This window comes from Amblyraja radiata, chromosome 12 (genome assembly GCF_010909765.2).
Source record: "Amblyraja radiata isolate CabotCenter1 chromosome 12, sAmbRad1.1.pri, whole genome shotgun sequence".
NCBI classification, from domain to species: Eukaryota; Metazoa; Chordata; class Chondrichthyes; order Rajiformes; family Rajidae; genus Amblyraja; species Amblyraja radiata.
This window is the reverse complement of record NC_045967.1, coordinates 60,852,979-60,873,688: the sequence shown is the minus strand read 5'-3', so window position 1 is coordinate 60,873,688 and position 20,710 is coordinate 60,852,979. Positions and strand designations below refer to the sequence as shown.

Genomic DNA, 20,710 nt, shown 5'->3' with positions numbered 1-20,710 from the left:
GCCGTGGGCATGAGACCCTGCTGCTCCTGTATCACCAGGAAGGAGTTTATTCCCACCTTTAACCCCCTCCACCCCCCCCCCCTCCCTCCCCTACTTTACTTTGATTCACAATAAATAAAACATTGTGATGCAAAGTGAAAGATTCACTGTGTGTAGCAGGAGCTAAATAAAACATCACCTCTGACATAGTGGCAGTCACAATACACATCAACCCTGGTAATACAGGATAAATAATACAGTTCCACTTGTAATACAAGATTAATAACTTTAAATAAAAGCCAAGGAATAAATCTTTCTTTCCCATGAAAAAATAAATTCCAGACTAAATAATCCTCACCGTAGATGCTCACTGAGAACATGGTGTATGTACATTGCTCCATGGTGTACATGGTGTACCAGCACACACCCACACCCACTCACACTCACACTCACCGCCTGCGGAGCCACGGAGATGCAGACACGGAGCAACGGAGCGGCAGAACACCAGCGCGCACCAAGCCAGCTCGGCCGACCAGAAGCACCAACAGACGGCGACGCGTACGAAAACACCGCCGGGGATGCAGAGGTGGGTTAAAGGCCAGGTTAGAGCTAGCCCCACACAGGCCAGGTTAGAGCTAGCCCCACACAGGCCAGGTTAGAGCTAGCCCCACACAGGCTAGGTTAGAGCTAGCCCCACACAGGCTAGGTTAGAGCTAGCCCCACACAGGCTAGGTTAGAGCTAGCCCCACACAGGCTAGGTTAGAGCTAGACCCACACAGGCTAGGTTAGAGCTAGCCCCACACAGGCTAGGTTAGAGCTAGCCCCACACAGGCCAGGTTAGAGCTAGCCCCACACAGGCTAGGTTAGAGCTAGCCCCACACAGGCTAGGTTAGAGCTAGCCCCACACAGGGTAGCGATTCCTAGCCTTTTCCTCGCCAACGTGCGCTCACTGGCAAACAAAATGGACGAACTCCGGCTAAGGATCACCTCCCACAACTGGATCAAAGACTGCAACATCCTGATCTTCACGGAAACTTGGCTCAACACTGACGTTCCTGACAGCGCCATCCAGCTATCGGGGCGTCATTCACTCCGAGCGGACAGGACATCAGACTCCGGTAAGACCAGAGGTGGGGGTCTGTGCATTTATGTAAATAAAGCATGGTGCACGGACTCCACCATCATCGAGAGTCACTGCTCAGCTAACCTTGAGTTCCTCTTGGTTAGATGCAGACCGTTCTATCTGCCCAGGGAGTTCACCTCCACTGTTGTGACTGCAGCCTATATCCCTCCTGATGCTAATGCCAAGCTTGCAATGAAAGAGCTGCATACTGCCTTTAGCAATCAACAGACGCACAACCCCGAGGCAGCCTTCATTGTTGCGGGTGACTTCAATCACTCTAACCTGAAGACTGTACTCCCCAAATTCCACCAACATGTCTCCTTCCCCACTAGAGTAGACAAGACACTGGACAAAGTCTACACCAACATGGCTGAAGCTTACTAAGCAATCCCCCTCCCCCACCTTGGTCAGTCTGATCACGTCTCATTGTTCCTGATCCCTAAGTACTCCCCACTCATCAGACGGGTTAAACCAACTGTGAGGACAGTTAAAGTCTGGTCAGAGGAAGCGGACTTCACACTTCAGCAGTGTTTTGGAAACACTGACTGGAAGGCGTTTGCAGCCCAGGCCACCCTTGACTCCCACACGGACATTGATTCCTACACATCCTCTGTTCTGGACTTTATAAACTCCACCATCAATAGTGTCACCTCCCTCAAACAGGTGAGCATATTCCCGAATCAGAAGCCATGGATGAACAGCGAGGTCAGGCTACTGCTGAAAGCACGGGACACCGCTTTCAGGTCAGGCGATGCTCGAGCCTACAGTTCAGCCAGGGGCATCAAGAAGGCCAAGCACTGCCATAAGCTCAGGATTGAGGAGCACTTCAACAACAACTCCGACCCCCGACGCATGTGGCAAGGCATCCAGGCCATCACGGACTACAGACCCTCCAACACCACCCCCACATCCAGCGACGCCTCCTTCCTTGAGGAGCTTAACCACTTCTATGGCCGCTTCGACAGGGACAATCTAGAGACAGCCATCAAGGCTGTGCTACCTGCCGATCACCAACCCCTCACACTCACCCCCTACGACGTATACGTGACACTGAGTAGGACTAATGCACGTAAAGCTGCTGGCCCTGACGGCATCCCCGATCGCGTTCTCAGGGCCTGTGCTGCGCAGCTGACAGACGTCTGGACTGACATCTTCAACCTGTCACTTGCCCAAGCAGTTGTTCCCACGTGCCTTAAAACCACCTCCATCGTGCCAGTGCCAAAACACTCCACTGCAGCAAGCCTCAACGACTTCCGCCCAGTTGCACTTACCCCCATCATCACCAAGTGCTTCGAGAGGCTGGTCCTGGCACACCTCAAAAGCTGCCTACCCCCCACACTGGATCCTATCAGTTTGCCTACCGCAAGAACAGGAGTACGGAGGATGCCATCTCAACGGCACTTCACTCCGCCCTCTCCCACCTCGACAACAGAGACACTTACGTAAGAATGCTGTTCATCGATTACAGCTCAGCATTCAACACCATTATACCATCAAAACTGATCACCAAACTCGGTAACCTGGGCATCGACCCCTCCCTCTGCAAATGGATACTGGACTTTCTAACCAACAGACCCCAGTCTGTTAGGTTAGACAAGCACACCTCTTCAACCCTCACCCTGAACACTGGCGTTCCACAGGGCTGTGTGCTGAGCCCCCTCCTCTACTCCCTCTTCACCTATGACTGCACACCTGTACATGGTACTAACACCATCATCAAGTATGCAGATGATACAACGGTGATTGGCCTCATTAGCAACAACGATGAGTCGGCCTACAGGGAGGAGGTCCAGCACTTAGCAGCATGGTGCGCAGACAACAACCTGGCCCTTAACTCCAAGAAGACCAAGGAGCTCATTGTAGACTTCAGGAAGTCCAGGGGCGGCACGCACACCCCCATCCACATTAACGGGACGGAGGTGGAACGTGTTTCTAGCTTCAGGTTCCTGGGAGTCAACATCTCCGATGACCTCTCTTGGACCCACAATACCTCAACTCTGATCAAGAAGGCTCACCAGCGTCTCTTCTTCCTGAGGAGACTGAAGAAGGTTCATCTGTCTCCTCAGATCCTGGTGAACTTCTACCGCTGCACCATCGAGAGCATCCTTACCAACTGCATCACAGTATGGTATGGCAACTGCTCTGTCTCCGACCGGAAGGCATTGCAGAGGGTGGTGAAAATTGCCCAACGCATCACCGGTTCCTCGCTCCCCCCCATTGAGTCTGTCGAAACGTTGTCTGCGGAGGGCGCTCAGCATCGCCAAGGACTGCTCTCACCCCAACCATGGACTGTTTACCCTCCTACCATCCGGGAGGCGCTACAGGTCTCTCCGTTGCCGAACCAGCAGGTCCAGGAACAGCTTCTTCCCGGCGGCTGTCACTCTACTCAACAACGTACCTCGGTGACTGCCAATAACCCCCCCGCCCGGACACTTATTATTACTTATTTAAATCATTTGCTATGTCGCTCTTCCAGGGAGATGCTAAATGCATTTCGTTGTCTCTGTACTGTACACTGACAATGACAATTAAAATTGAATCTGAATCTGATCTGACAACGGCAGCCTGCACCAGCATAGACCCACTCCCACACACACACGCACACACACACACACACACACACTCACACTCACACCCCACACTCACACTCACACTCACACCCCCCCACACTGCTCACAACGGCAGTCTGCACCAGCATAGACCCACTCCCACACACACACACACACACACACTCACACTCACACACCCCCCCCACACTCACACTCACACCCCCCCACACTGCTCACAACGGCAGCCTGCACCAGCATAGACCCACCCCCCCCCACACACACACACACACTCACTCACCCCCCCCCCCCACACTCACACACACACCCCCCCCCCACACTCACACCCACCCCACACTCACACACACACCCCCCCCACACTCACACCCACACTCACACTCACACACACACCACCCTGGCCACACTCTCATCTCGCTGCTACCATGGGGAAGAAGGTACAGGAGCCTGAAAACCGTGACCTCCAGCTACTTCCCAACAACCACAAGGCTGTTGAACACTGCACGACACTGACCTCAGCGACTGTGATCTCCTGTGGACTGTGTCGCTGGTTGCTCTACGGGCTTGGATTTTTGCACCATTATGGTGATATCTATTACTCATTAGTTGATTGTATTTGTGATTATTATATATTATTATCTGTGTTATGGCGTTTCCAGCCGTGTAGAGCTGCAGCCTGTAAGGATTTCAATCTTCAGTTCTGGGTGTGTACATCAGGGTTAGACTCTGCAGTACATGACATATTCCATGTACAACACTGTATGAATAACACACAGCTCAGACGCACAACCCCCCCACCCCCCCCCCACACACATAAAGCTACATCTTCCCTCACTCTAGTGCCGTTGAGTAAAGAACACTTGTCCCACTCAATAAATAAAACCTTCCCTTGTGAAGCAATGTATCCCATCACCTCTCATGTCCGGGCAAATCAAACATGGTCCATTGTAACACAAAGTAATCACAAGCTTACAGCCCACCCCAACCATGTCAAATGGGGTAACTAATGACCTGCAGTGCAGGGGAAGCCCCCTCCCCCCCGCCTTGTGGTCCCCCCCCCTCCTTGTGGTTCCCCCCCCCCCCCCGCCTTGTGGTCCCCCCCCCCTCCTTGTGGTCCCCCCCCCCTCCTTGTGGTTCCCCCCCCCCCCCCGCCTTGTGGTCCCCCCCCCCTCCTTGTGGTCCCCCCCCCTCCTTGTGGTTCCCCCCCCCCCCCCCCCCGCCTTGTGGTACCCCCCCCCCCCCTCCTTGTGGTCCCCCCCCCCCTCCTTGTGGTTCCCCCCCCCCCCCCCGCCTTGTGGTCCCCCCCCCCTCCTTGTGGTTCCCCCCCCCCCCCCGCCTTGTGGTCCCCCCCCCCTCCTTGTGGTCCCCCCCCCTCCTTGTGGTTCCCCCCCCCCCCCCCGCCTTGTGGTCCCCCCCCCCTCCTTGTGGTACCCCCCCCCCCCCGCCTTGTGGTCCCCCCCCCCCTCCTTGTGGTCCCCCCCCCCCCTGCCTTGTTGTACCCCCCCCCCCCTCCTTGTGGTACCCCCCCCCCCCCCCGCCTTGTGGTCCCCCCCCCCTCCTTGTTGTACCCCCCCCCCCTCCTTGTGGTACCCCCCCCCCCCCCCGCCTTGTGGTCCCCCCCCCCCTCCTTGTGGTCCCCCCCCCCTCCTTGTGGTACCCCCCCCCCCGCCTTGTGGTCCCCCCCCCCTGCCTTGTTGTACCCCCCCCCCCCCTCCTTGTGTACCCCCCCCCCCCCCGCCTTGTGGTCCCCCCCCCCTCCTTGTGGTACCCCCCCCCCCCCGCCTTGTGGTCCCCCCCCCCCCTCCTTGTGTTCCCCCCCCCCCTCCTTGTGGTCCCCCCCCCTCCTTGTGGTCCCCCCCCCCTCCTTGTGGTCCCCCCCCCCTCCTTGTGGTCCCCCCCCCCCCCTCCTTGTGGTACCCCCCCCCCCCCCTCCTTGTGTTCCCCCCCCCCTCCTTGTGGTCCCCCCCCCTCCTTGTGGTCCCCCCCCCCCCTCCTTGTGTTCCCCCCTCCTCCTTGTGGTCCCCCCCCCCCTCCTTGTGGTACCCCCCCCCCCCCCCCCCCGCCTTGTGGTTCTCCAGGTAATGGTGTATTTCCCTTGACCCACGAATGACCGCCAGCCCTGGTGTGGTCTACAGAGTACACTCAGGCCACCGGCTGACCATGACCTCTGCCCAATGACCCTTACCCCAAGGGCAAGGGGTAGCAGTAACACAGTAACACAGTACAGCAGTACCGCAGAATGCCTGTCCTTGTGGAGAGGGTGAGAGTTCGTGCTCCACATGAACGCTGCCCTGGGCAGGTCAGTGTCCACAGGTACTGAAACATTCCTCACGGCACCATCGCTCACTGCTCCAGTCTGTGTTGCCCCCAACATCTTCCCCGTCCAGCCTACAAACTCCGACAATTCCCGGCCAGTCTTCCTGCTGTTTACAGGGGTAACAATCCGTTTACCCTTTGCATGAATGGTTAGAGTAGGGGCTGTGTGTCACTGATTCTGTGGCTGTAGATGTATTCCAGACACATCACAGTAAATGCTGTCAGTGGACATGTGGGGGCTGATGGAATGTCCCGCGGGGTCAGCCTGGCACCCCGACGAGGGTCCGCACTCTCCTGCCCTCCCGCCCGCTCTCCCGCAGCTGACCCTCCTCTCTCTGACTGACCACTACCCCACGACTGACCACTGTCCCACCGACTGACCACTGTCCCACCGACTGACCACTGTCCCACCGACTGACCACTACCCCACGACTGACCACTGTCCCACCGACTGACCACTGTCCCACCGACTGACCCTCCTCCCACTGACTGACCACTACCCCACGACTGATCACTGTCCCACCGACTGACCACTACCCCACGACTGACCACTGTCCCACGACTGACCACGTTCCATCACACACAAGGGACGATTCACAGAAGTCAATTAACCTACTTTACGGGAATATGGGAGGAAACCGGAGCACAGGGAGAAAACCCACGCAGGTCACGGGGAGAACGTGCAAACTCCGTAGAGACAGCACCCGTAGTCAGGGTCTCTGGTGATGTGAGGCAGTAACTCTACCACTGCGCCACCGTGCCACCAAAATCTAAACCTTACACTGAAACGCTCGGTCCTGGGCCACATTCTGTGAATGTCCTCTTTACGAGGATGTTGCCTGGACTTGAGGGTGTGAGCTACAGGGAGAGGTTGGGTAGGCTGGGATTCTATTCCTTGGAGCACAGGAGGATGAGGGGTGATCTTATAAAGGTGTTTAAAATCATGAGAGGAGTAGATCGGGTAGATGCACAGAGTCTCTTGCCCAGAGTAGGGGAATCGAGGACCAGAGGACATAGGTTTAAGCTGAAGGGGAAAAGATTTAATAGGAATCTAATGGGTAATTTTTTCACACAGAGGGTGGTGTGTGTATATAACAAGCTGCCAGAGGAGGTAGTTGAGGCTGGGACTATCCCATCGTTTAAGAAACAGTTAGGTATGGATCGGACAAGTTTAGAGGGATAAGGGCCAAACACATTCAGGTGGGACTAGTGTAGATGGGACATGTTGGCCAGTGTGGACAAATTGGGCAGAAGGGCCTCATAAGTGATAAGAGTAGAATTAGGCCATTCGGCCCATCAAGTCTACTCCACTATTCAATTGTGGCTAATCTATCTCTCCCTCCTAACCCCATTCTCCTGCCTTCTTCCCATAACCCCTGACACCCGCACTGATCAAGAATCTATCTATCTCTGCCTTAAAAATATCCATTGACTTGGCCTCCACCGCCGTCTGTGGCAAAGAATTCCACAGATTCACCATCCTCTGATTAAAGAAATGTCTCCTCATCTCTTTCCTAAAAGAATGTCCTTTAATTCTGAGGTTGTGACCTCTGGTCCTAGACTCTCCCACTAGTGGAAACATCCTCTCCACATCCACTCTATCCAAGCCTTTTACTATTCTGCAAAGACCGCTCCCTCCGCAACTCCCTTGTCAATTCTTCCCTTCCCTCCCGCACCACCCCCTCCCCGGGCACTTTCTGTTGCAACCGCAAGAAATGCAACACCTGTCCCTTTACCTCCCCCCTCGACTCCATTCAAGGACCCAAGCAGTCGTTCCAGGTGCGACAAAGGTTCACCTGTATCTCCTCCAACTTCATCTACTGCATCCGCTGCTCTAGATGTCAGCTTATTTACATCGGTGAGACTAAGCGGAGGTTGGGCGATCGTTTCGCCGAACACCTCCGCTCAGTCCGCAAGAACCTACCTGAACTCCCGGTGGCTCAGCACTTCAACTCCCCCTCCCATTCCCAATCCGACCTCTCTGTCCTGGGTCTCTTCCATTGCCAGAGGGAGCAACACCGGAAATTGGAGGAACAGCACCTCATATTCCACCTGGGTAGACTGCGGCCGGCAGGCATGGACATTGAATTCTCCCAATTTTGCTAGCCCTTGCTGTCTCCTTCCCTTCCTTAACCCTCGAGCTGTCTCCTCCCATCCCCCCGCCCTCGGGCTCCTCCTCCTCCCTTTTTCCTTCCTTCTCCTCCCCCCCCCCCCACCCCCTATCAGTCTGAAGAAGGGTTTCAGCCCGAAATGTCACCTATTTCCTTCGCTCCATAGATGCTGCTGCACCCGCTGAGTTTCTCCAGCATTTTTGTGTACCTTTTACTATTCGGTAAGTTTCAATGAGATCCCCCCTCATTCTTCTAAACTCCAGCGAGTACAGGCCCAGTGCCGACAAACGCTCATCATACGTTAACCTACTTATTCCTGGCATCATTCTTGTAAACCTCCTCTGGACCCTCTCCAGAGCCAGCACATCCTTCCTCAGATAGAATATTCCATATGTGGCCTGACCAGCGCCTTATAGAGCCTCAACATTACATCCCTGTTTGTGTATACAAGCCCTCTTGAAATAAATGCTAGCATTGAGTTTGCTTTCTTTACTACCGATTCAACTTGTAGATTAACTGTTTGGGAATCCTGCACCAGCTCCCAAGTCCCTTTGATCATCTGATTTCTGGATTCTCTCCCCATTTAGAAAATAGTCTACGCCTTTATTCCTACGACCAAAATGCACGACGCCACACTTTGCTAGACTATATTCTATCTGCCACTTCTCTCCCAACCTGTCCAACTCCTTCTGCAGTCCCTGCTTTCTCTACACCACCTGCCCCTTCATCTATTTTTGTATCATCTGCAAACTTGGCCACAAAGCCTTCAATCCCCTCGTCCACATCATTAATATACAACGTGAAGAGTAGCGGCTCCAGCACCGAGCCCTGTGGAACTCCGCTAATCACTGGCAGCCAACCAGAAACAACCCCCTTTATTGCCACTCTTTGCCTTCTGCCATCCAGCCAACCTGCTATCCATGCTGGTATCTGCCCTTTGACACCATGGGCTCTCATATTCCTTAGCAGCCTCCCATGTGGCACCTTATCAAAGGCTTTCTGAAAATCTAGGTAGACAACATCTACTGACTCTCCTTTGTCTGTCCTGCTATTTACTCCTTCAGTCACTTCCAGCCTGTTTCCACACTGTATCATTCTATGACTCAATGCCTCTATGACACACCCGTCCCGTCGCGCAGCGGCCAGAACTGATATTGGCCAAATGCTTGCAGGTGGGACTAGTATAGATGGGACATGATGGCCCACCTGATCCATCACACAGTCCTCGTTCCTGCTCCATAAACACCTTCTGCTCACTCACTCATCACACCTCCTACATTGCACTCACTAAACTCTTCATGTACATCAGCTTTACACATGGTGCTAATGCCATCAGGTCCCATCACCCACCACACTGCACAGTCCGACACTAAACGATGCCTTCAATTAACAACCAATTGGCCACCTTGCTTGGATCCTATGAACTCTAACCTTCTGGAGCAGCCACCACGGTGACCTGTGAATGGCCCGACCAACATCCAGGTAGACGATGTCCTTGGAGACAACGTCCACGTAAACAACGTCCATGTAAACAACGTCCATGTAAACAACGTCCATGTAAACAACGTCCATGTAAACAACGTCCATGTAAACAACGTCCATGTAAACAACGTCCATGTAAACAACATGTAGACAACGTCCATGTAAACAACGTCCATGTAAACAATGTCCATGTAAACAACGTCCATGTAAACAACGTCCATGTAAACAACATGTAGACAACGTCCATGTAAACAACGTCCATGTAAACAACATGTAAACAATGTCCATGTAAACAACGTCCATGTAAACAACGTCCATGTAAACAACGTGTAGACAACGTCCATGTAAACAACGTCCATGTAAACAACGTCCATGTAAACAACATGTAAACAATGCCCATGTAAACAACGTCCATGCGGATGTCCATGTAAACAACATGTAAACAATGTCCATGTAAACAACATCTAAACAATGCCCATGTAGACAACGTCCATGCGGATGTCCATGTAAACAACATGTAAACAACGTCCATGGAGACAACGTCCACTGTCCCCCTTCATCAACAAACCTCACAGAATGTTGTCCCAGTGAAAGAGGGTTCATGCTGACCAGCTTTAACCAATCATTGTTTTTTTAAGTGGAAATAAATTTTGCCCTCAGAAATTTTCCAAATAGTTTCCACACCAGCAACTCACCCTCCTGCCCACCCTCCAACTCGCACCCACCCCTCGCGCACCCACCTACCCTCACTCACCTGCACCTGCCCTCACCCACCCACTCACCTGCACCCACCTGCCCGCCCTTTATTCCTTGGAGCGCAGGAGGCTGAGGGGTGATCTTCTAGCGGTGTATGGGTTCATGAGGGAAATAGATAGAGTGAATACACAATGTCTTTTATCCATGGTAGATGAATGAAAAAGCAGACATTCTAGATTTAAGGTGAGTGGGGCAAGATTGAGTTGAAACCTGAGAGGCAGCTTTTTCCACACAGATGGTGGTGGATATATAGAACGAGCTGCCACAGGAGGTAGTTGAAGCAAGTAGTGTAACAGGAATTAAAAACACGGACAGGTACATAGATAGGAACGGTTTATAGGCCAACAAGGGAAAATAAGACCAACTTAGATGGGGCATCCTAGTCGGACTGGACCAGATGTTGCCCTGCTCCCAGGAACAAAGTCACAGCCTACACAACTTCTCCCTGGATCCCATGCGATCTCATATTCTTGAGCAGAACCTTATCCATATAGACAATGTCTGGCTTTGCCCTCATCAACCCTTTTACTTCAATAAACTCAAGCAGGTTCCTTAGATATAATCTCGCACATACAAAACTATGCTGACTATCCCTCATCAACCCCTATCTATCCAACGCATACATATCTTATCCCTCAGAATGCTCTCCAGTAATGTACCTACCACAGATGTTGCTCACTAGACTCAGATGGATCCCAAAGCTGTCCTTGGTCCTGGAATTGCAGAGGATGCTGAACCAGAGATCACTGCACCACTGATCGTTTGTGGTGTAATGTTACATGATACACAATCCATGGATAGACCTGATCGGCAAAGCATCAATCTTGGTGTTTAATCCAGGAGTCTTGTATCATTTAAATGCTGCAACATTTTAGCATGGGGAGACCCGAGTGAATCCAGCCCCAGATATCGTGTGAAATATTTTGTGTTGTGATCGCACACACACACACACACACACACACACACACACACACACACACACACACACACACACACACACACACACACACACACACACACACACGTCCCCCTGGTCCTGTCAGTCAATTATGTTCCAGAAGCAGTGTAAATATGGCACTATAATCCCACTTTGAGTTTGAAGATTAATTTCTGGATTAGAGGCTTGTAGCTATGAGAGGTTGAACAAACTGAGATGATTTCGCTGGAATGCAAGACATTGAGAGAACACCTGATAAAAGTTTATAAAATGAGAGGCAGAGATAGGGTAGACATTCAGAACCTTTTTTGCCAGATGGAAATGCTGTAGAGAGCATAGCTTTAAGATGTGAGAGGCAGAGTTTAAAGATGTGTGGAGACGTTTTGTTTTACACAGAGATTACTGGGAACCACTGCCATGGGTCGTGGTGGAGGCAACTTCCACACTATTGTGTTAGAGGCTTTTAGATAGGCAGATGGATGCATGGGGAATAGAGGGATATGGATCACTAGCATGGACATTGAGGGCCAAATGCCCGTTCCTGTGCTCTACTCTTTCATGTTCTTCTCCCAAGTTTCTAATCTTAAAGTGACACATTGTCTACATGGACGTTGTCTACATGTACGTGTGCATGTGTGTACTGCCCACAACACACAACAGCAAACTGTCACCTTATTCCACAACAGCAATGTCTCGTCCAGATAGATTCCCAGAAAGCATCTTTATAGAGACTTCACCTTTTCCATATTCCCTGCACCTCCCCAAGTTGACCACTACACTACCTGGGTACTTCCCCATGTTGACCAGTACATAACCTGTGCACTTCCTCATGTTGACCAGTACATGACCTGTGTACTTCCTCATGTTGACCAGTACATGACCTGTGTACTTCCTCATGTTGACCAGTACATGACCTGTGTACTTCCTCATGTTGACTAGTACATGACCTGTGTACTTCCTCATGTTGACTAGTACATGACCTGTGTACTTCCTCATGTTGACTAGTACACTACCTGGGTACTTCCTACCTGATGCAACACAGCAGGAGAACCTTCTTCATGATGTTGCTGCTGATCCCCACATTGAGAAGGTGATGAGAGCCGTTATGGTGATGCCCACACCTCAATAACCCACTGACTGACCAGCAGGCCTTGGTACATGTGACCATTAACTAAACAAATGACTTCAAATACAATTATTAAAGTGGCGTTGGTTTTGAACATGATGATGAGTTGTGGAAGGCCTCGATCCCAGATGTTTCTCATCCTTTACCTCCTGTCACCTGGACAACCCTGGTTTCCTTATAGATCATAACATCATCAGAGATAGGAGCAGAATTAGGCCATTCAGCCCATCAAGTCTATCATTCAATCTCTGCCTCAGAGGGCAGTGGAGGCAAGTTCTCTGGATGCTTTCAAGAGAGAGTTAGATAGGGCTCTTAAAAATAGCAAAGTCAGGGGATATGGGGAGAAGGCAGGAACGGGATACTGATTGGGGATGATCAGCCATGATCACATTGAATGGCGGTGCTGGCTCGAAGGGCCGAATGGCCTACTCCTGCACCTATTGTCTATTGTCTATTGTCTGATCTATCTTTCCCTCCTAACCCCGTTCTCCTGCCTTCTCCCTGTAACCCCGGACACCCGCACTATCTAAAGAGTAAAAACTATCGTGAATTTAGGGCCTCCATGTTTGTAGATCGACGTATTGTTAAAAAGCAATTTAACACAACAAGATCCCAGAAACATCATTGTACCAGAGTTATCTCATTTAGCAATGTTGGTTGTGATATAAATATGGTTTCCTGCTCGTTCAGTAATACTATGGGACTGACAAGTATATTTGGGAATTACCCCAACATTAATTAAAGCAATGTACCAGAGAGACCTGGAGTTGTACACAATCAGACCTCCATCCCAACTCTGCCACGCCAACCTATATATCTATCTACACTCAGCCCACTGGCATGTATGGCATCTATCCCACTGCACAAACACCTGTCCAAATGCCTTTCAAACATTGTCATTGTATCTCCCTCTACCACCTCCACTGACAGCTCGCTCCAGATATCCACTCTCCATGCGAGAACCTTAACCCTCAGATCGCCTTTACATTTCCTCCTTCTCACCTTAAAACTGCACCCTCTGGTCTTAACCTGCAGCAACCAAAGAAAAACATTCTGGCCATCCTAACTATGCCCCTCATTATTTTAGAAATAGAAACATAGAAACATAGAAAATAGGTGCAGGAGTAGGCCATTCGGCCCTTCGAGTCATGGCTGATCATCCACAATCAGTACCCCGTTCCTGCTTTCTCTCCATATCCCTTGATTCCGTTAGCTCCAAGAGCTAAATCTAACTCTCTCTTGAAAACATCCAGTGAATTGGCCTCCACTGCCTTCTCTGGCAGAGAATTCCACAGATTCACAACTCTCTGGGTGAAGAAGTTTTTCCTCATCTCAGTCCTAAATGGCCGAACCCTTATTCTTAAACTGTGACCCCTGGTTCTGAACTCCCCCAACATTGGGAACAATTTTCCTGCATCTAGCGTGAATTTCCCAATCCTTAATAAGTTTATATGTTTCTATAAGATCCCCTCTCATTCTTCTAAATTCCAGTGAATACAAGCTCAGTCGACCCATTCTTTCATCATACGTCAGTCCCGCCATCCCAGGAATTAACCTGGTGAACCTACGCTGCACTCCCTCAATACCAAGAATGTCCTTGCTCAAATTAGGAGACCAAAACTGCACACAATACTCCTGGTGTGGTCTCACCAGGGCCCTGTACAACTGCAGTAGGACCTCCTGGCTCCTAAACTCAAATCCCCTTGCTATGAAGACCATAGCTTTCTTCACTGCCTGCTGTACCTGCATGCTTACTTTCAGTGACTGATGTACAAGCACACCCAGGTCTCGTTGCACCTCCCCTTTTCCTAATCTGACAGCAATCAGATAATAATTTGCCTTCTTGTTTTTGCCACCAAAGTGGACAACCTCACATTTATCCACATCGATCTGCATCTGCCCACTCACCCAACCTGTCCAAGTCACCATGCAGCCTCATAGCATCCTCCTCACAGCTCACACTGCCACCCAGCTTTGTGTCATCTGCAAATTTGGAGATTTCAGCCCTCAACCTCCTATGTTCCAGTGAGAATAAACTCAAGCTAATGGCCAGGATAGGGTGGGTGTGGAGAGGATATTTCCACTAGTGGGAGAGTCTAGAACCAGAAGGCGTAGCCTCAGAATAAAAGGACGTACCTTTAGAAAGGAGATGAGGAGGAATTTATTTAGTCAAAGGGTGGTGAATCTGTGGAATTCATTGCCAGACACCTGTGGATGCCGTCATTGGTATTGTTAAGGTGTAGTTTGACAGACACCTGATTAGTGAGGGGGTTATGGGGAGAAGGCAGGAGAATGGAGTTGAGAGAGGAAGATAGATCAGTCATGATTGAATGTCAGAATAGATTTGATGGGCCGAATGGCCTGCAATATGACGTCTCAATTATACTCAAGCCTTGACTATGAAGGCAAGCATATCACAACACTCCAATGGCCTCATGTGTGGTTAATATTTGACATCCCAACTTACACAACCTCACACTTGGCTGGATTAAATTCCATCTGGCACAGTCTTCTTCACTATACCTACTGATATTCACTTGCATTCTCATCCGTGCCATTTATATATGTGGCAAATAGCATGGTCCAGCACTGATCCCTCCCTGCAGTTCATCCCCGTTCATCCCCGTTCATCCCCGTTCATCCCGGTAGTTCATCCCGGTTCATAGAAACATAGAAAATAGGTGCAGGAGTAGGCCATTCGGCCCTTCGAGCCTGCACCGCCATTCAATATGATCATGGCTGATCATCCAACTCAGTATCCTGTACCTGCCTTCTCTCCCATACCCCCTGATCCCTTTAGCCACAAGGGCCACATCTAACTCCCTCTGAAATATAGCCAATGAACTGGCCTCAACTACCTTCTGTGGCAGAGAATTCCAGAGATTCAGCACTCTCTGTGTGAAAAATGTTTTCCTCATCTCGGTCCTAAAAGTCTTCCCCCTTATCCTTAAACTGTGACCCCTTGTTCTGGACTTCCCCAACATCGGGAATAATCTTCCTGCATCTAGCCTGTCCAACCCCTCATCCCCGTTCATCCCAGTTCATTCCCGCAGTTCATCCCCGTTCATCCCCGCAGTTCATCCCCGCAGTTCATCCCCGCAGTTCATCCCGGTTCATCCCAGTTCATCCCAGTTCATCCCCGCAGTTCATCCCGGTTCATCCTGGTTCATCCCCGCAGTTCATCCCCGCAGTTCATCCCGGTTCATCCCAGTTCATCCCCGTTCATCCCAGTTCATCCCAGTTCATCCCAGTTCATCCCCGCGGTTCATCCCGGTTCATCCCAGTTCATCCCCGCAGTTCATCCCAGTTCAACCCCGTTCATCCCCGTTCATCCCGGTTCATCCCAGTTCAACCCCGTTCATCCCAGTTCATCCCAGTTCATCCCAGTTCATCACTGGTTACAGCATTCCAGTTGAAGAAACCACCTCCAACACCACTCTCTGCCTCCTCACTGCCAATGTTGGATCTAGTTTGCCTACACTTTGTATCCCATGCACCCTACCCTCTGGACCAGCCGACCGTGTCAAACCCGCTACTAATGTCCATATACACCACCTCCACCACATTCTCCAAAGGCTCAGGCAGATTTGTCAGACAATATCTCGGCACAAAACCATGTTTACTCTCCTTATCAGTCCCCACTTTCCAAGCGAACATAAATCCTGCCCCTTACAAACTCCCCAATACTTTCCCTGCTATTGTGTAGGCTCACCTGCCTCTGTTGTGGGTATGTTGACCATTTCCATCCTTGAGTGGTATTCTCATATTCCAGTCAAGACTTCATCTCCCCCACACCTCATGATCCTAACCTGGGGCACATTGCATTTACATCGGCATTTGGTTCACAAAAATTAAATCCTTCAACTCACCATGTTAACTTCCGAGATCATGTCAATGCTGGCAATGTGTATACTCATCCCCACAGTGACCGGAGACCCTGGTGATGAGGAATGAAGAGTGTTAATCATGGTCTGCTCTCCCGATCACAACCCTGAACAGCTGATCAATAGTCTCTCTAAATAACCTGTTGCTAAAGCTGGCAATCTCTCTCACACAGTGCATGAGAAGGGTCCCGGCCCCCCTTCACCGGGCTCTCTCATGGAGCCTTGCCCCTCTACACTGGCCATCTCTCTCACGGAGCCTTGCCCCTCTACACTGGCCATCCTTCTCACACAGTGCATGAGAAGGGTCCCGGCCCCCCTTCACCGGGCTCTCTCATAGAGCCTGTCCCATCTACGTCCCTGCAAAGCCAAACGTTCCAATAAGATCCCCAGAAAGTCAAAATGATTAAATTAGTGACAGGTACAAATTTACACTCTGGTTAATGAGTAGATTAGCATAATAAAGGACGATAGACAAACAGGGGATTCAGTGACATTGAACAGTTGCATTCACACCAGCGTTAATCTGGAACACGGAACGAAAGGAGACAGACACAGAGTGCTGGAGTAACTCAGCGGGTCAGGCAGCATCTGTGGAGAACATGGATAGGTGACGTTTCAGGTCAAGACCTTTCTTCAGACTTGGTCGTCAGGCTTCAGACGTCTGAAGAAGTGACTCGACCCGAAACGTCACCTATTATTTTTCTCCAGAGAGGCTGCCTGACCTGCAGAGTTACTCCAGCTTTTTTTGTGTCTGCCTTCAGTGTATACTAGCATCTGCAGTCCTTTCCTATCCAGCCCTAAACTGACTCCTCGACCCGACCAAGTATTTGTTCACCGGATCATGGATGCCTATTGCTTGCTCTCAGTCACTGGCCATCCATAACCTGGTCTCAAAATACCCCAACAAGCTCGGTCTGGAAGGTGTCTTTGCAGCCGCTGAAGGGGACATTTTGTGAATCCCATGACCTCATCTCTCAAGGTCAATTGTTAGGGTCATGTCTCTCTGTGTGTGGCCCTCCATAAAGAGAAATCACTTCTCTTGACCAACCCGAGACCTTGTGAGATTGATGTCCTTCCTCAAACAACCCCACCTGTTCCCCACCCCCTGGTCCTCAGCAGAAGGACCATCGCACAATGGCCTGGTCGGGCCGAACACTCTGATAATGGTCAATGATGACAAGAGTTGAAATACCTCCAAAATCAGGCCGGAGGCGGATGTCGTAGCCTCTGAGCAGCCTGTCCACTGTCCGTTTCACCATGGAAATGTTCCCGATTCCATTGACACTGAGGCAAGAGAAGAGAAACAGGGTGAGTCTGAGTCCGAGGCTCTCTCAACATGTCCAACGTTTCCATTTGCTGAAAACAGCTGCTGGTCAGATTTATCTCCACCACTCAATTCTCACTGTCTTCACTGATTGGTCAATGCTGAGGGTTGGCAGAGATGTGTGGACAATGGTGGTTGGATGTTCCTTGAACCAGGGTCGCTCCACAACGTCACGCTTGTGGCCACAACGGCCCAACACCTTCGATGGACCATAGGATCACCTCACAGTGAAGGTCAACTTTCATGTGGAGACCCTCAGTCTTCCAGCCCAGCACATGGGTGTGGGTCAGTGAGATCGTGTCTTCACCTGTGACTCTCAGGTCCATGGTCATCAAGGCTCCAACCCTCTGTAAAGCTCTGCCCCTCTCTGAACCTGGGACCCTCTACAAGGCTGTGACCCTCTGTGAACCTGCGACCCTCTGTGACCCTGTGACCCTCTGTGACCCTGTGACCCTCTGTGACCCTCTGCTATGCTTTGGGAGCCGCTCAATTAGGCCGAGTGACCAGAGAAGACTTTCACTGTTTTACACGTGTAACAATAAAGCAACATCGAGTCCAACATTTCCCACAACAGCCTCCACCTGCACTGACCGCACAAGAGCCCACTGTCCATACCGTGGCCCTGCGCCCCAGAACCAGGGGTCCGGCCACAACACGTGGGCATCGCACCAGACCCCAATCCCAAGATCCTTCATAATGCAAGATGCTTCAAGAATGTTCTGGGGATCCTGGAACAAGGCACTGCCCCCACCCACTGTGTGACCCCTGCCCACCCACTGTGAGACCCCTGTCCTTGACCCTGTGACCTCTGGCCTGAGGAGTCATGCCTCCCGGGAATCCATGGCCCACAATCTCTCACCATCGGGGCCCTCTCTTCACCACCACCATCCCCCCCCCCCCCTCATGATCCCCCCCATCTCCCCCGTGCTGCCGGGTCGGTGAGGACCGGGGAACGTGACGGTGAGAAGCTACACCTGGACAAGGGACAGGTGTGTGTGTGTGTGTGTGTGTGTGGGGGGGGGGGGGGGGGGGGGGGGGGGGTGTGTGTGTGTGTGGGGGGGGGGGGGTGTGTGTGTGTGTGTGTGTGTGTGGGGGGGTGGGTCAGGGACAGGTGTGTGTGTGTGTGTGTGGGGCCCGGGGGGGGGGGGGTCACGGACAGGTGTGTGTGTGTGTGTGTGTGTGTGTGGGGGGGGGGGGGTCACGGACAGGTGTGTGTGTGTGTGTGTGTGTGTGTGTGGGGGGGTCACGGACAGGTGTGTGTGTGTGTGTGTGTGTGTGGGGGGGGGGGGGACAGGTGTGTGGGGACGCGGCCATGGTGAAGCCGCCTTGTTCCCGGGAACGTGCCGAGTGCAGCCCCGGGAACAGAGCGTGGGAGAGCGGGGATGGGGAAGGAGCGGGGCTGGAGGGAGGGTGTCGGGGGAGACAGGTGGGAGACATAGGGGGTAGAGGGGGGGGGGGGGGTCCTCCTACCTCTGCGCCCAGTAGACGACGGACAGTCCGGTGAGGACGGAGCAGAGACCGGACACTCGCTCCTCCAGCCGCCTCCACATCGCGGCCGCTCAGGTCCCCCCCGTCCGCCGCCCGCTCCGGACCCGCCGCCCGCTCCGGACCCGCCGCCCGCTCCGGACCCGCCGCCCGCTCCGGACCCGGCGACCGACCCGACCCGGCGACCGAGCTCCCGCCGCCGCCGCACCGGGGGCATCCGACAGGCGGCTGACGTCAGGCTGTGATTAACCCGTCGCTGCCCGGGACAGACGGACGGAGAGAGGGAGACGGGTGTCCGGGGTCCGGCCGCGGGTGTCCGGCCGCGGGTGTCCGGCCGCGGGTGTCCGGAGCTCTCCCTCTGCACTGAGCGGCCACACGAACCTCAGTTGCTGCATCGTCACTGTGTCCGAGTGAGGGGCCGCCCCGCTCCGGCCGGCAACTTGTACTGGGGCACGGGGTCAGTGAGGTCAAACTCACCCCCCCCCCCCACACACACACACACACACACTCACCCCCACACACTCACCCCCCCACCACACACACACTCACCCCCCCCAACACACACACACACTAACCCCCAACACACTCACCCCCCCCACACACCACACACTCACGTCCCCACCACTACAAACCATAACCCCCACCACACACACAAAAACACACACACACACTCCCCCACACACATACTCACACACTGCCCCACACCCACACACACACAGACACACACTCACCCCCACACACACACACTCACCCCCCCCACACACACACTCACCCCCACACACACACACTCACACACACAACTCACCCAACACACACCACAGCACCCCCCCACACCACACACACACACTCAACCCCCACACACACACACACTCCCCCCACACAACACCACTCATACCACACACAACACACCACCCCCACACACACACACACCTCCCCCCCACCCACCCACACCATACCTCCCCCCACACACACACACGCCCCCCACACACACACACACACCCCCCCCCCCACCACACACCCCCCCACACGCACCCCCCCACACACACACACACTCACCCCCACACACACACACTCTCCCCCCCACACACACACACACACACTCACCCCCCCACACACACTCACCCCCGCACACACTCACCCCCCACACACACACTCACCCCCACACACACACACACAAACACACACTCACTCACCCCCACACACTCACCCCCCCACACACTCCCTCACACACTCCCTCACACACTCACTCTCCCCCCAACACACACACACACACACTCACCCCCCCACACACACTCACCCCCACACACACACTCACCCCCACACACACACTCCCCCCCCCACACACACACACACACACACACACTCACCACCCCCACCACACCACACGCACCCCCCCACACACACGAACCCCCCCACCCACAACACACAAAACACCACCTCATCCCCCCCAAACATCACACGCACCCCCCCACACACTCCCTCACACACTCCCTCACACACTCACACACCCCCACACTCACCCCCACACACACTCACACCCACACACACTCACACACGCCCCCACACACTCACACACCCCCACACTCACCCCCACACACACTCAACACACACACACACACCACA

General features: G+C 52.8%; 1 protein-coding gene across 2 annotated transcripts in view; it reads right to left on the bottom strand.

The window, feature by feature from the left end:
• LOC116979271 (gamma-aminobutyric acid receptor subunit beta-4-like) overlaps nucleotides 1–19,209 on the bottom strand; it is a 51,338-nt gene extending 32,129 nt beyond the window's left edge. Inside the window, exons 1-3 of one of the 2 annotated variants that reach the window (XM_033030883.1) lie at nucleotides 19,073–19,209; nucleotides 17,471–17,562; nucleotides 16,264–16,331 (exon numbers count right to left, since the gene is read on the bottom strand). In XM_033030883.1, coding sequence (XP_032886774.1) covers nucleotides 16,264–16,331; nucleotides 17,471–17,562; nucleotides 19,073–19,152 — 240 coding nt within the window. In that variant the 5' untranslated portion in view covers nucleotides 19,153–19,209. The remainder of the gene's footprint in view (nucleotides 1–16,263; nucleotides 16,332–17,470; nucleotides 17,563–19,072) is intronic. The other variant, XM_033030884.1, reaches the window with a different exon arrangement.
• Between the last annotated feature and the right edge of the window lie 1,501 nt (nucleotides 19,210–20,710).